At 33.7% G+C, this 16,440-nt stretch overlaps 1 protein-coding gene across 5 annotated transcripts in view; it reads left to right on the top strand.

The window, feature by feature from the left end:
• The window catches only part of Arfgef1 (ADP ribosylation factor guanine nucleotide exchange factor 1), a 116,213-nt gene that overhangs the window by 78,467 nt on the left and 21,306 nt on the right, over window positions 1-16,440 (top strand). For all 5 annotated transcript variants that reach the window (XM_010611473.3, XM_010611476.2, XM_010611475.2 and 2 more), the window contains 9 exons: window positions 575-733; window positions 968-1,118; window positions 4,551-4,641; window positions 10,488-10,528; window positions 10,617-10,786; window positions 11,127-11,278; window positions 11,409-11,581; window positions 12,462-12,622; window positions 13,550-13,680. In XM_010611473.3, coding sequence (XP_010609775.1) covers window positions 575-733; window positions 968-1,118; window positions 4,551-4,641; window positions 10,488-10,528; window positions 10,617-10,786; window positions 11,127-11,278; window positions 11,409-11,581; window positions 12,462-12,622; window positions 13,550-13,680 — 1,229 coding nt within the window. The remainder of the gene's footprint in view (window positions 1-574; window positions 734-967; window positions 1,119-4,550; window positions 4,642-10,487; window positions 10,529-10,616; window positions 10,787-11,126; window positions 11,279-11,408; window positions 11,582-12,461; window positions 12,623-13,549; window positions 13,681-16,440) is intronic.

A 16,440-nucleotide genomic window follows, 5' to 3' on the forward strand; every position in this document is an offset into this window, starting at 1 on the left:
TTTGTTTGTTTTGCTTTTTTGAGATAGGGTCTTACTATGTAGTTGAGACTGACCTGGAACTCACTATGTAGCCCAGGCTGGTCTCAGACTCACGGCTATCCTCCTGCCTCAGCCTCTTGAGTGCTGGGATTATTAGGCGTGTGCCACCATGCCCAGCTTTTTCTTTCTTTTTTTTAAAGCTTATTTCCTATTTAAACATGAATGTTATAGCTTAGTACATAACAAAATACAGCCTATGGAAGAGAAAAAGAGCAGTTTTTACTAGTACTTTTGCATTGTACTTGATAGGTGTTCAGAAACGTTTGAATTTGTTACCACTAAAATATCAGCCTGAATTGGAATCTCCATTGCTTTAAGATTTTAGATATTTATGTTTTCTGCACAATCAATTAAAAATTAAAAATGTATTTTACAGTACTGTATACAATTCATGACATGTCAGTTAAAAACTTACTAAATAAACAACTTTGTCAGTAAGGAATTAGATCAATCTACTATATTTACAGCCATGTAAATAGATTTTTCTGTTTTTCCCTTCTTCCCTCTTTCCCTCCCTCCCTCCTCTTTTTGGTAGCTGGAAAGAGATGCATATGTCCAGGCACTAGCAAGATTTACTTTACTTACAGTGAGTTCTGGTATTACCGAAATGAAGCAAAAGAATATTGACACAATAAAAACACTTATCACGGTGGCTCATACAGATGGAAATTATTTAGGGAATTCATGGCATGAGGTACAAACTTTTTTTTTTCAGTTTTTTTCTTTGGTTTATAAAATGAGGTAATGCTAAATATTGATTGTATCATTGATATGGATTAGTGGGGAAAATTAATTTGGTACATTTTATGTACTTTCAACTTTTTATAGTGGTTTGTATTGTAATCAGTGTTTAAATCCTAAGTTCATGTGTTTACATATTTTTGAGGATATTATTTTAAAAATTTTTTTTTTCCTTTTTATGATTAAGATTCTAAAGTGCATCAGTCAGTTGGAGCTGGCACAACTTATAGGAACTGGAGTGAAACCTCGATACATTTCGGGAACAGTGAGAGGGAGAGAAGGATCTCTTACTGGGACAAAAGATCAGGCTCCTGATGAATTTGTGGGCCTGGGGCTAGGTGAGAATTTTTAAATTCTTTTTAAAAAATAGCAAAAGTCATTATTAACCTCTTTATTATAAATCACTTTATTGTACCAATGAAATATAATTTGATTAAATGCCCTTCATCCAACCTTATAAAGAAAAGCAAGATAAATAAGTAGGAAAAGGAGTCTAGTCAGGCTCACAATATTAAATGACCTTTACTCTCAGTACCCTACTTGAGACTGGGAAAAGGTTGCAAATGAATTACCTGTCTTAAGACTTAAGTAGACAAATGTGTGAAGGCTTATATAACAGGTCTAGTGGGGGCAACTGGAGGAAGCTTTCACATTCACAGTTTTTTAAAGACACCACAGGCCTACACAAACTCTTCCGTCAGTGCAGAACCTATCCCCAAAGTTCCCCTACTGCACTTAATGGCCAGGAATTACCAGGTTCAGTCTGGTAGAAGAAAGGAAAATACTAGCAAAAATAGATATAAAAAAGTTAAAGACTGAACATTTTTAGTCATAGCTGTTGGGTTAGCATGAGATCTAGGAGATGCAGGTGTAGACCTAATTCCTAGATGATCCAGCAACAAAATTGAGAACTGCCTGAGCACCTTCATGGTGACTTAACATAACGTGGAAGTTTAACTCTAAATATTATAAAAGAACTATAATTACTTCATGAAGTAACATAAGATACAACAAAAACTGTTTACAGTCAAGTGAAGTGAATGCACTGATTATCTTTCAAAAGGCGTAAGTGTATGAAAGGCCAGAATAATAATAGATGTTAATTGCATGGGCTCAATTTTGGTGAGTGGGACTATAGGATGAGGTTAAATTAAACAAAACGGCAGTGAAATATTTTTATCTATTAAAAGTTTTAGTCAAATGAGGATATTTGCTGGTATACTTAAAATGAATTAAAATTAATTCATTCATTGTGCTGTTATGCTACTTAGATTGCAAAAATATGAAATGACCTTCGTATTTCCTTCAGAAAGAAAGGGTTAGGGGATTTACATAAAGACACATTTTTAAACCTTGACTTATAAAAACAGTTCAAGCTTCCAGACCACTCTGGAACTCCGTCTTTTTATTTATGCTTTCTCTTATGTTACTTATTTTTCTTTTTAATCTTCTCAATCCTGTGGCTTCATCAGACGCTGATTTTTTTTTTTTTTTTTTCAATCAGACTCTGATTTTGAGTCTAGACCCTTGAGGGAACTAGTCTGTTAGCATCAATTGTGCAGAGCCTCTCCTTCAGGCTGTCTTGATGCTGACCATCCAGCTCATTTGGAAGACGTCTGCCTTGCTGTGTCCATCTGTTCCCACCTACCCAGACAGCAGATAACTTTCTCAAGCAGGATGCTATAGTCAGAATTGAAGCTAGAAAAAGATATGGACAGTGGAGCCAGCTAGAACCAATATTCTCCTTTAATTACAGCATCTGTATACCAAATATTCCATGTAACAAAGAATGAATATAGTCATCCTTACCTATCTATGTAGGATAGATTCCAGGACTTCTGGAAATACCACTATCCAAGGACTTTTCAAGTTATTTATGTAGAGTGGCATAGTATTTGCATATAACCTATACATACTGTCCTACTTAAACCATCTCTACTTAATAATATACTACAATGTTTCAGGCTGTCTTGATGCTGACCATCCAGCTCATTTGGAAGACGTCTGCCTTGCTGTGTCCATCTGTTCCCACCTACCCAGACAGCAGATAACTTTCTCAAGCAGGATGCTATAGTCAGAATTGAAGCTAGAAAAAGATATGGACAGTGGAGCCAGCTAGAACCAATATTCTCCTTTAATTACAGCATCTGTATACCAAATATTCCATGTAACAAAGAATGAATATAGTCATCCTTACCTATCTATGTAGGATAGATTCCAGGACTTCTGGAAATACCAATATCCAAGGACTTTTCAAGTTATTTATGTAGAGTGGCATAGTATTTGCATATAACTTATACATACTGTCCTACTTAAACCATCTCTACTTAATAATATGTACTACAATGTAAATGCTCTGTAAACAGAACACTTGTTTAGGCAATAATGACAGGAAAGAAGTTATACATGTTCAGTTAAAAATGCAGTCTTTCTTCCTAAATATTTTTGATCCCAGGTTTGTTAAATCATGGATAAAGAACTCACCAATAATGGGCAGCTTCACTATATATTTTCTTCTGTGATAAAATTCTATACTTTAATTATTTTTAGAAACTTGCAAGTTTATTGAGTACATAGTATATCATTTTAAAATTTGAATTACAGGCATTCCATTCTAAGATAATATTAATATTTGGAAATTCAATAGCTTAGTCACATAGATGTTTACTTAGAGAATATGACATTTTATCTAGGTGAGAAGGCAACATTAACATACATAAGATAATTTGTTTGAAACTGTGAAAATAATTTGATTTGAGTAATGCTTATTAAGTAAAATCTTGGTTCAGAGATAAGAAAAATGGAGAGGAATCCTTTATTGAGAATCAAATTGCATCTGGTAGGTAAGTTTTTAATAGTTGAGAGAGAACATGAATAGAGACACATGTTGGTTGAAATATTGAAGCTAAGTGCCTTCAATGCTGGGCTGAAGTGCTTGTACTTTATCCCAGTGAACAAAATGAAGGTAATGATTTTGGAGTGGTAGCTGGCAGGAGAGTGAGAGAGATACTAAAGAGAGGACTAAACAGTGGCAGGACAGTAAGCCAGGGAACTGTATCAGTAGCCAAGACTAAGTAAGATATGAGGGCCTGAACTGAATAGGAATGGAGTAGAATAGATGGTGTGCAAATTAGTTGAAGGGGATCCTGTCTGACTTAGGGAACAGATCGAGAGAAATATAAGTGATACTTTAAATAAGAGAAAGTTAGACCATACAGGTAGAGTTGCCAGCAAGCATTTGTAGTTAGGGCATTAAAGATTAAATGACTGAGAAATATTAATTATATGAAATTGGAATCATCCACAGATGGTATCATTGAAACTAGGGTAAGTTAATTAAACATTGATTTTATCTAAATTTGCAATACCCCTAATTTATGTGATCTTTGCGAACAGTTTGTGCCCTATAACCATGTCTCGTATACAGCCTAGTGTACTGCTCAGTAAGCACATTTGTCCTTGATAAACAATATGAAAATAATTGTTCATTCAAACCCTTTCTTCACTTATTAGGAACATGATTGATTTTAGAAATGTGCTTTAAGGCTGGGTGTAGTATCTCATGCCAGTAATCCCAGCACTTGGATCAGGAGGATCACCTTAAGTTTGAGGCTAGCCTGGGCTACGTAGTGAATTCAAGGCAGCCTGAACTACATAGTGAGACCCTGTCTCAAAAAAATAAAAACAAAAGAACAAGAAATGTGTTTTCAAACTAAGTGTATTGTTCATATAATTTTTTTTTTAACTGAAATAACTTTTATGTATGGTAGTTGGAGGAAATGTGGATTGGAAGCAGATTGCAAGTATTCAGGAATCCATCGGAGAAACCAGTTCTCAAAGTGTTGTTGTTGCTGTGGATAGGTAAGGTATACATTTTCTTTCCTTTGCAGATGATTACTGTTCCAATTCTGTAGCACTAGCTATATACTGATCACTAGTAAAAAGAAAAAAATATATTCTCAAAATAATTTTCCTAAACTATATTATGATATACTGTGATTTAGATGATGAAGTAGCTGTAATTTTGATTGATTTGTTCATGGTATATTGGAAGGAAGTAAATGATATGAAAATTTGAGTTATAATAGTAAAGAGCATTTGAGAAATGATAAACTTTGAAAAAAAGAACACAAGGTACAAAATCAACACACAGAAATGAGTAGCATTCCTGCACACTATTAATGAACCTACCAAGAAAGAAATTAAGAAAACAATACTATTCACAATAGCTTCAAGAAAAATTAAATACTTAGAAATTAACCTAACAAATGAAGCAAATTACCTCTGTAATGAAAATTATAGTATTCTGAAAATGGAGATTAAAGAGGACATTAGAAAATGAAAAGATAACCCCTGTTCCTAGATAATCAGAGCTAGTAATGTCAGAATGGCCATTTGCCAAAACTGATGTGTAAATTTAATGCAACCCTAGTGAAAATACCAACAACATTTCACATAGAACTAGAGAAAACAATCCTAAAATTCATATGGAACCAGTTGCAAAAGCAGTTCTGGACAACGAGAACAGAGCAAAGAAGTTCCACAATCTTGGATTTCAAGTTATGTTATAAGACTACAGTGATTAAAACAGTATGGTACTGATACAAATCAGATATGTGGATTAATGGAACAGAATAGAGGCTACAGAATCAACCCCAGGCACATTGAGCCGTCCAATGTTTGACAAAGATCAAAAACATGCTAGAGAAAAGGTAACATCTTTAACAAACGGTGCTGGGAAAAGTGGCTATACACATGGAGATGATTGAATCTACACCTGTGTCTCTCAACATGTACTAAACTAAAGGTAGATCAAAGATCTACATATTAGAAGAGAAAGGATCATTTGAAGGATAAAGCAGTTACAACTCTTGAAGACATAGGTGTAGGCAAGGACTTTGTGAATAGAACCCCAGTTGCACAAGAAGTAACATCGTGGGCCAATTACATCATGTAAAGGTACAAGATTGCCATGGTAAATGTACCTGTACTGTATACCTAAAATGTGCCAATAAACTTAGAAAAATAAAAGCCACCTAATGGGATCATATGAAATTAAAAAGCTTCTGGACAGCAAAGGAAATGACAACAGAGTCGAGAGCAACCTGAAGAATGGGAATAAATTACTAATGCCACAGAGTACTAATAACTATAGTATATGAAGAACAAAAGAATTAGACTCTCTCAAAAGACCTAGTCAAAAACTGAACAACTGAAATGAATAGACACTTCTCGTAAGTACAAAAGGCCAATAAATAATGAAGAAATGTAGAACATCTCTAGCTATTAAAGAAATACAATTTAAAACAACACTGAAATTCTGTCTTGCTCCAGAAAGAATGGCTGTCATCAAGAAATTAAGTAATAATAAATGCTGACAAGGATACAGGGTAAAAAGAACCCTTCTGCATTGTTATTGGGAATGTAAATTTGTACAGTCACTATGGAAAGCGGTATGGAGATTCCTCAAAACACTGAAAGTAGAAATTCCATTAGACCCAACCATTGCCCTTCTAGGTTTCTTTTTACAGTGATAACATGTGTACTTATAGTTTATAACAGCACGGCTTAATAGCTAAATCTTGGAAGTGGCCTATATGTCCATCAGCAGATGAGCAGATAAAGGAAACGTGGTATTTATACACATTAGAGTACTACTTTGCTATGAAGAACGATAGATTTGAGTTGTTTGTAGGAAGATGGATGCACTTTGAGATGATAATTAAGTGAAATAAATGAAATAAGTGAAATAAATCAGACACACCTTTAAGTATCACGTTTACTCTTATATCAGAAACCCAAAGTATAAGTAAAAAGAATAAAAGATAGTAGGAAATGGGATAGATATTTTATAAATGAAAAGAGGGCTAAGAGATAGAGGGATAACAGTGGGAAAGGGAAAGTAAAGGCAATTAAGATGTGTTATGTGCATGTACTAATTCATCAACAAGAAGGTAATCATGTACTGCAAACATGTACTAATTAAAATTTAAAAGACAAAAATAAGTGTTCTTTGTGGTGGCTCACCTATAATCCCAGCATTCAGGAAACTAAGACAGGAGGATCACCACTAGTTCAAGATCTGCCTGGGCTACATAGTTCAAGGCCAGCCTGAAGTACGTAATGAGACCCTGTATCAAAAACAACAAAACAAAACCGTACACAAATAAACCTTTTATTTCCTTTATAGAAAACTTGCTCTCCTTATTATCAGTCTTTGAAAGTACAGTGTAAATGTTATCTTTCTGAATATAAGGTACATAACTATATTATGTTACCTTTTATTTCCTTTATAGAAAACTTGCTCTCCTTATTATCAGTCTTTGAAAGTACAGTGTAATGTTATCTTTCTGAATATAAGGTACATAACTATATTATGCATAAAATGGTGTTTGCTGGAGATTCTTATAAACTCCTTTGGAAAGGACTTTAGAATTTATGTGTTACATACATTACCAAGAATTCCCCAGTGCAATTATTTTCTAAAGGAAAATGTTCTGTAGAGTATTTCAGATTGTTAAATGCCTGGCATGTAAAACCTTATCTTCTAGAATTCCTCTAAGATTACCTTTTCCAGCCAGGCATGCTGTTGCATGCCTGTAATCCCAGCACTGAGACAAGGAGGATCACTGTGAGTTCGAGACCAGCCTGAGCTACATAGTGAGTTCCAGGTCAGTCTCAACCACATAGTAAGACCCTATCTCAAAAAACCCAAAAGAAAAAAAAAAAAGATTACCTTTTCCCAGATGTCCACAGGTTGAAAATTAGAATTTAGGAGACTACTAAAACACATTAATTTGGTAGTACCTGATCCTCTGGCATTGCAAAGGCAGACAGAAGTTTCTAGGTATTGTTAAACTAGACCTGTTTCATAAGTGTTGCTAAACTGTAGGGGATAGAATTTGTCCAAGAATGATTTACTTCTAAAAGCTAAAAAAGTTACTTATCATTATAGTTTTTGTTTTTATTAATTGTTTAAAAATACTAGAGCTAACTTACAGAAGCCCATCTTACACTTTGGGACATTCTGTCACCTATCAGGAAATACATAGTTTATCCCAATTGGTTTTGTTTATAAAAATCTTTGAGTTAATCCTGAGAAATAAATGTCACCTACAGTAAACCATTTATAGTTATAGGAATCAGGTCATTGGCTTGATACATAGTTTAAAAGTTTATTTCTAAAAAAAATTTTTTTGCCAGCATTTCTTTTGCATTGGTGTTATGATATGGATGAAGCAGTAATCTTACCAATTTTTTTTTATCTCCATATGCTTTTTTCGGCCCTGTTTTAATATTAGCAAATATGACTTTTCATGCTTTTGTTCTTTGTTTTTTATACTGAGAATGTAGAATCCATTTCATAGACTGAGTCTGTGAAACCTAATTCTTTTCTCCTTCCTTAGCATATTATTGCTAAACTTTACAAACCTCCACAGACTGCTGTGTTTTCCCTCATGGCTTATCTTTAGTAGAGTCTTGCTAGAAATGAGTGATCCCTCAGAGGCTGCCAAAGTTAGGAGGAATTTAAATGCCCTTACCCAGGATACATGGTTATACCTTCCACAGGAACCTACAGGCCTTTCTCACTGCTGCTGATGGTAATTCTTGGTCTTTCTTACCTTTGTTCTCTACCATTTCATGGCCTTCAGAATCTGTTGCTTCCTTTCCCTGTGGTTGTGTATAATCTCTACTTCTACTTCTGTTCTTTACTCTTCTACAGTTGCCATTTGCTTTGTTCTCAGTTAAAAATAAATTTTTTGTGCCTTTTCTTGTTACTTCTCTTGTACTTTTAATGTTAACTCCATCTGTGGTGTGGTTTTCTTTATAGCCTTTGCTTTCCGTGAGAATACCTCTAGTTTGAGAGCAGTTGATCACATTTGTATAGTTTAGGCTACAGTTTTCATTTTTGTTCATGTGAGAGCTTTTATATGTTAAATTTCTGAGTCCATTCTGCCACTGGAGTAAATGGGACCTTACTCTGGATTTTCTTCCCAGGTAGTGTTTTTTGCAGATTTTTAAATTGTTGCTCTGTTCTACCAAGAAGAACAATACTGAAAATCTTAAGATTTTCTTTGGCAGGAGTTCAGATTTTGAATTTCCCGTCTTATCTGTGTTACTTATTGCCAGAAGACACACAAGGACACTGAGGTTAAAAAAAATATAAGAACATTCAGACTGTGGTAGTAGGGAAAAACTGGAAACACAGAAATATACAAACAAACACACACATACATTCTTTTTTCTTTCCTCAACACATACATTCTTTGTACATGTAAATATTTGCAGTACATAGTGTTTACATTCCTTGTGGAGAGTTGATACATGTATATAACACACCTTAATTCCTTTTTCATCCCTTTTTCCCTCCTCCTCCTCCTACCTTTCTCCATCTCTTGGTCCCATTCCTATTTGAGAAACATCTGTCTCCCTACTTCTATTATCTTTTATTTTGCTCTTTAAAATATATTTCAAATGTTCAGAGCATGTTTTGTTCAGGTAAGTATGGAACAATGTAGAAAAGTGATTAAGAGGTTAGTTAGACTGTCCATATTTGAATCTTGGTTCTGGCACTTACTAGTTCTGTGATTTTGAAGAAGTTATTAAATATCATTGTGTCTCAGTTTCTATTTTTATAAAACTAGGGTTATAACAGTACATACTTCCCAGTATATTTTTTATTATTAAATAGACATATGTAAAGCACATAGAATAATAGTACAATTGGTAGCTACTTCTTTTATTACTAAGTTTACCATTTGACCTCCTGCTTTATGTTTTCCTTTTTATCATGCAAATCCTGTTGTATGCATTTTACATTGAGGAATATTGTGTACCCTGTGAAGGTTTACTCAAATCAAACCCTTGGCTTACAAACCTCCAATGTGGGTTAAAAATGCAGACTTTAAAAAAGAAAGAGCTTGGCATGGTAGCACATGCCTGTAATCGTAGCACTCAGGAGGCTGAGGCAAGAGGATTGCCCAGAGTTTGAGGCCATCCTGGGCTACATAGTGAATGTAAAGCCAGCCTGAACTACATATGAAGACCCTGGCTCCAAAAAAAAAAAAAAGAGAGAGAGAATATGTGTATGCTGAATTTTTTAATGAAACTGAAACAGATAAAGGTCTGCGAAGAAAGCTAGCCAAAACTGGTTAGTGTAGCTTAACTTTAAACATTTGACTATCGTTAAACATTTGAATATCGTAAGGGAAGTGGTTTAGCCACTTGGTTAAATTGAGACCATTTGCAAGTTTATATCAAATCACTTTTAATTAACTATAAGTGAATTTTCTAATCAAATATACATTACTTTTATAAAGATTAATTTTTTTAAAACTTGCTTAATGTTAATACATAGGAAAAAATTGAAGAGTCTTATACTGATTCATTGGTTTTGCAAATTAATGTTTTCCTCCTTCTAAACTGTTGTATGGTCTGATATCTGTATGTCTACTAGTGAAATTAGGAGAGTATACACTTTTACTCTGTTAACATTGAATACAAAGTGATACATTTGGATATGGAAGGGAGAGGCATTCAGACTACAGTATTCTTTTTATTGAACTATATAATGAAAATCATTCGACTGCCTGATTTTTTTGTTTACTTAAAACAGATAAAACGGTCATACCTCAGGCCATTTTCTTTTGAATTAACATAACAGAAATAAGACTATAAATTTTCAAAACGTATTTTATTTTCCCTAGAATATTTACAGGATCTACAAGGCTAGATGGAAATGCTATTGGTAAGTGTGTATATTTATTCTTTTTACACACTGGCCTTTGGCTAAAAAAACTTTAAAGCTGAAAAAACTAAATGTATTTATGTTATAGTGGATTTTGTCCGTTGGCTCTGTGCTGTGTCTATGGATGAATTGCTTTCTACTACACACCCAAGAATGTTTAGTCTGCAAAAGATAGTAGAAATATCGTACTACAACATGGGAAGAATAAGATTGCAGTGGTCTCGGATTTGGGAAGTTATTGGAGATCATTTTAATAAGGTATTTGAATAAATATAGTATTTGTTTACATTTATGTTTTTCCATGTTTAAAATTTCCTTGTCTAATTGAAGCAGTTTTTCCTCTCAAGGAATTGTGTTCTTTTTCATAATTTGGAAACCCTGTATGTTCTATTCTTTAAAAAAGACTACTCATGGTTTTAAGAATTTGAAGTATTTATATCTTTGTTCAGAAGTATTTTTAACTTATCTAGTGCCTTCAAGAAGAATCATAGGATTTTCCTACCTGTGCTAATTTTATATTTTTTTCTAAGACAAAAATAAAGAATTGTAGATTTCCAACCACTGACATTAGTATCTCATTATTTTGTTGCCATTACAGGTTGGCTGTAATCCTAATGAAGATGTAGCTATTTTTGCAGTAGACTCCTTGAGGCAGTTGTCAATGAAGTTTTTAGAGAAAGGGGAGCTTGCAAATTTCAGATTCCAGAAGGATTTCTTAAGACCTTTTGAACATATAATGAAACGGAACAGGTATTATGTTTGTTGAATGGCTTAATATCAGTAAAACCTTATTATTTTCCATGGCAGAGGAAAAAATAGGGAGGAGTACCTGGAGAATTTTATCTGTATGCATATCCAAGCAATTATATTAATATTTTAGGTCTCCAACAATTCGAGATATGGTTGTACGGTGTATAGCACAGATGGTTAATTCTCAAGCTGCTAACATTCGGTCTGGATGGAAGAACATTTTCTCTGTATTTCATCTAGCAGCATCTGATCAAGATGAAAGCATTGTGGAACTTGCATTTCAAACAACAGGGCACATTGTCAGTGAGTAGTCTTCTAACTGTATTCAAGTAAAAAAAAAAACAAAAAAAATGTTCAGATGGTAATTTGAGTACATTAAGATTATAGGGTTAAATTTACCAAATATTGCCTATAGATCCATAGTGACAAATGGTATCATTACTATAGATGATATTTATTGAGGGTTTACTACATGGCATGCACAATAAGCATTTTTTACATATTTTCTTTTATATTCACAACTTTTTATTAACCCTCCTTTAAAAAATAGATTAGGAAATTGGCCCAGAGAGATTAAGTAATTTCCCTCACATCTTAGAATTAATGGTGATATTTAAAGGCAGGAAGTCATAAGGCCAAGCTTTAGTTGTTTTTTTTTTTTTTCCCATCTCTGCATTGTACTGACACCTTTGACTTTTAAGGAGTCTGAAGTACTAAGTATATAAATTAATCCTGTGTAGAAGTTGGTAGTGATGACCAGCATCAACATCAGAAGTCATGACATCCTGATGGCTGTCATTTATTGTTCTTGAGATATTATTTTAAGGACTTAACAATATTTGCATAGTGCTTACAACTATCTTATGTGTGTTATCTCCATTTTATGGATTAAGAAACAGATACAGAGAGGATAAATAATTTTATTTATTCAACAAAGTTGATTCAGTACCACTGTGTACCAGTTACTTTATAGGTGTTTCTAGATAAATAAAATGTTCATGTTACACTTGCCTCACTACCTAGGACAAGCAGGTGAGTGATAGAGATAGGCTTGAACTTCCTATTTGTTGGACATCGTAGCCCTTAATAACCTATGAGGAATGTGCATTACATCTAGAGGCTGACATATTTTGACTATAATTGAAAATTTTTAGTTATGCTGATAAATTTTTCTCTGTTTTAGCCCTTGTATTTGAAAAACACTTTCCAGCGACCATTGATTCTTTCCAGGATGCAGTGAAGTGTTTGTCTGAATTTGCGTGCAATGCAGCTTTTCCTGACACAAGTATGGAAGCAATTCGACTTATTCGCCATTGTGCAAAATATGTGTCTGATAGACCTCAGGTATAGCATCATTTAGTAAACAAAATTTTGCTGAGTATTTATTTTATTTCTAACCTGAAATCCAAATTTGTTTGGAATTGAGGACATAGAAGCATTTATTTTCAGTGAACCCAAAAATAGTCTGGACTTGATTCTGAATTATGATGATTAGCAATTATAAGTAGTCATTATTAAAGTTGTCAGGCATTTTTCGGGGTGTTTCACATGTATTCACTTGTTCAATCTTTATTACAACTTAATTGGACAGCTAGTGTTATACTACTACACAAAATAAGGAAAGTAAGGCACAGAGAAGTTTTAAAATGTTCCCCTAGTTGCAGGGCTGGTAAAGAAGAGCCAAGATTTAAACCCTAGATCCTTGTTTTTAATCGTTCCCTATACTGCTGCTTATTTGCCTGTGTTCTGCAGCACTGACGTAAACTGACTATACTTTAGTGTAGGCTTATGCTCTAAAATAAAAGGTTAACTTGAAAATCTGGCTGCTAATTTTAACTTAAATATCTGAATTTTTCCTTGTAACTCTCATAAGGAAAAGTGATACATCATAGATTTGGCAAGAGAATTTTACTATATGCTAAAACAGACTTATGGAATACCTAGTACTTTTTCATACATCAGTTCATTTGACCACCTTCCCAGAATGGAAAATATATGTGTGTGCTATCAGAATTATTTAAATGATAAATGGGAACTTGGACTTAACGGTTAATATTGCAAAGAGCTGGTGGCAGTAAAGCTAATTTTTGGATTTTATTTAGTTCAGTGTTCTTCATAGACAGTTATAGTCTTCATCTTTTTATAAATTACTGTGATTGAATTGCTTGCTTTTGATGGATAAAGCATTTACAGTTTTTTTCTTGAGAAATAATACACTGAATATGCAAGCATTTTGTTTTGCCTTTAATAATTCTACCTTTCTTCTTGAAGGCTTTCAAGGAATACACAAGTGATGATATGAATGTGGCACCTGAAGATAGGGTGTGGGTGAGAGGATGGTTCCCAATTCTCTTTGAGTTGTCCTGTATCATCAATAGATGCAAATTAGATGTAAGAACCAGGTAACAATCAGTATTTGAAATTCAAGTTTTGAAGGATGTATTTTGACTTTAACAAAAGTTCTTGGTAAAATACCATACAGTATGTGATACATCGAATGTGGTAATTACTAGGCAGATTGCAAAGTATATTAATATTATTTTATTAAATAGAGCAAAATGAAATAAATAACTTTCCTTAAAACTTGATTATTTACTCTTGATTAGCTTCTAATTTAATTTAATACTTTAAACACTGTTTCTTCATACATTGAAACAGGTTAGTGGCAAAATTCATTTCTTATTAAAAGATATAGTTTTTAAATGTATATACTTGGTAGTTCTGAATAAAAACAATTTAAATATGGTCAATAACATAATTTTGAGTAAAAACAATCTATTTAGAAAACTTTCAAAAATGTATTCCCAGCAATGTTTTTGGTGGTGCGTGTCTATAATCCCAGCACTCTGAGAAACTGAGACAGGAGGATTGCAAATTAAAGTCCATCCTGGGCAGTTTAGCAACTTAATAAGGCCCTGTCTCAAAAGGAAAAAAAAAAAATTAAAAGGGGCTGGAGATACAGCTCAGTGTGAAGGCACTGGGTTCAATCCTCAGTACTGTACCCCGTAAAAAGGAAACTATTCCCTATAAAAGAGCTATATGAACATATTTAGTCCATTTATAAAGGAACTCTTACATATATTATGTAATTGGACAAGTGTTACAGTTTTTCTTATCCTGTACTTTTTGACTCCCATATGAAATGGCCAGTTTGTATGTCCTAATATATCTCAACAAATATTTAAGCCTATCCTGAGTTTGATTTTATATTATGCAATCCCCCTTTCAACTAATTTCTTAAACTTTTTTTAAATTATAAATGTAGCACAGAATTGCACCAAGGCAATGATAGAAATGTCAGAGCCATAAGGTTAAATTTGAGTTATGAGCTAAGACACTATTTCTTATAACAGAGCTTCTTATGAAGTGGCTAAATAATCTAAAATCAAACTCAGACTTTTAGGGATTTGTCCTAAAACTCAGTAATTACAAGGACATTATAAAACATTTTATTTTATTTTGTATTTAGGCATGGTAGATTGTTTAGCAGTAGGAACCTAGTAGGAACTTGTTAAAGACAGCCCTGATTAAAATGTCCAGCCACATAACTTATTTATTTATTTGTAGAAATCTTTTTGATGGAGTACCTATCTACTTCTTTAGCCAATCTTTGCCCTATCTCCGTGATTCTTTGCTTCTTAATCATATCCCATGTTCATAGTATGGGTGGGTTTTAGTTCTTATAGAAAGAGTTACTGTAGGTATGTGTTCGAGTTAGTAGAGGAGAAAGAAACTGTCTGTGAACTTTCCTTAGTGATGACCTTTGATTTTTCTTACCTCACCTCAGGATTTGCGTGGGCTATTATTTAAATTACATTTTAAAATGCAACCATAATTTGTGTAACACCATAATTACGAAGAACTTTTACATTCATTCTCATTTGACCCCTCAAATTCTGTAGATTTGGAGTTAAATAATTAGCCTAGCGTGCCCACCCAATTATTTTTTCCTCTACACTAGCTACTCAGGTATTGCATTATAAAAACAGCAACAGTAAAAGTCTCTGTAGACTTGATTTCTTTGTTTGCTTTGAAGCTAAGGATGGGAGTATAGAGGGATTGCACACATCTCCTTATCTGTCTTCAGTCTTCCTGTTACAATAGGAAGGAATGGACTTTGAGGTCAGCAAATGGCAGAAGAAGAACCATATATATCTCAGTGTAAGGGGGGAAACTGAATATATCCTCCAGTGGCAGAACTCTGACAAGTGTCTGCTACAATGTCTGCTATTGCTTATATTCTACATTGGGTGTTATGAGGATAAAATAGACTGTTGTAAATTTAAAATAGGACTAAATATCCTGTAATGTTGTTTTGCACATTCACATGGAAAACATTTGTTAAGATCCTATGATACCTGTCATCCCAGCACTTTGGAGGCTGAGGCAAGAAGATCTTCATGAGTCAGAGGCCAGCATTGGCTACATAGTAAGTTCAGAGCCAGTCTGAACTACAACAGCGAGACCCTGTCTCCAAAAAGAAGAAAGCTGTTACCTACCGATTATGTACTAAGCCTAGATTAGCACAGCAGCAAGTGAGCTAGACTGTGTACCAGTTTTTATAAAATCTTTAAGAGAAAATTTTCTTCTAGTTAAAACAGACTTTTCTGGAAACAGCCTTTTCTAAATTGAAGGTTGCCTATATTTTGCCTGAAAAATGTAACATATAGAGAAAAGGTCAAACTTTTAATGGTTTTATGAAAGTATTACTTCAAGAAAGAAAAAGAATGAAGGAGGCAATGAACAGTTTGTTTCTCCCACAATATGTAATGTTTGCCGCCTAGGTAATAAGCCCTCCTTTTAGCCATAGGATATAACAGGAAACAAAACAAATGCAGACCCCTTCCCTTATGGACCTTACACTTTTGTTGATTCATTTTAGAAATCTTTTTGTGTGGGAATATTATACAAGGTTTATAGTGGTAGTTTAAAATTCCCATATCCATATGAAAAAAGATTCGTCAAAATATAATTGTGCTCTTAGCTTGCTGTGAATGCACTTCTTCCTTGCCACAAAATTAATATTCACGCAAATGATGATCTTTTTTCAACCTGCAATATCATTTAGTTTTAAAGTGCTGGAGTGGTGTGAATAAAAGTAAAAAGCAAACATAGGGCCAAATCCTTTGGACTTATTCTTGAATGGTGTATTTTAAAGAAAC

This window comes from Fukomys damarensis, unplaced genomic scaffold (assembly GCF_012274545.1).
Source record: "Fukomys damarensis isolate Sample0158 unplaced genomic scaffold, DMR_v1.0_HiC HiC_scaffold_5, whole genome shotgun sequence".
NCBI lineage: Eukaryota > Metazoa > Chordata > Mammalia > Rodentia > Bathyergidae > Fukomys > Fukomys damarensis.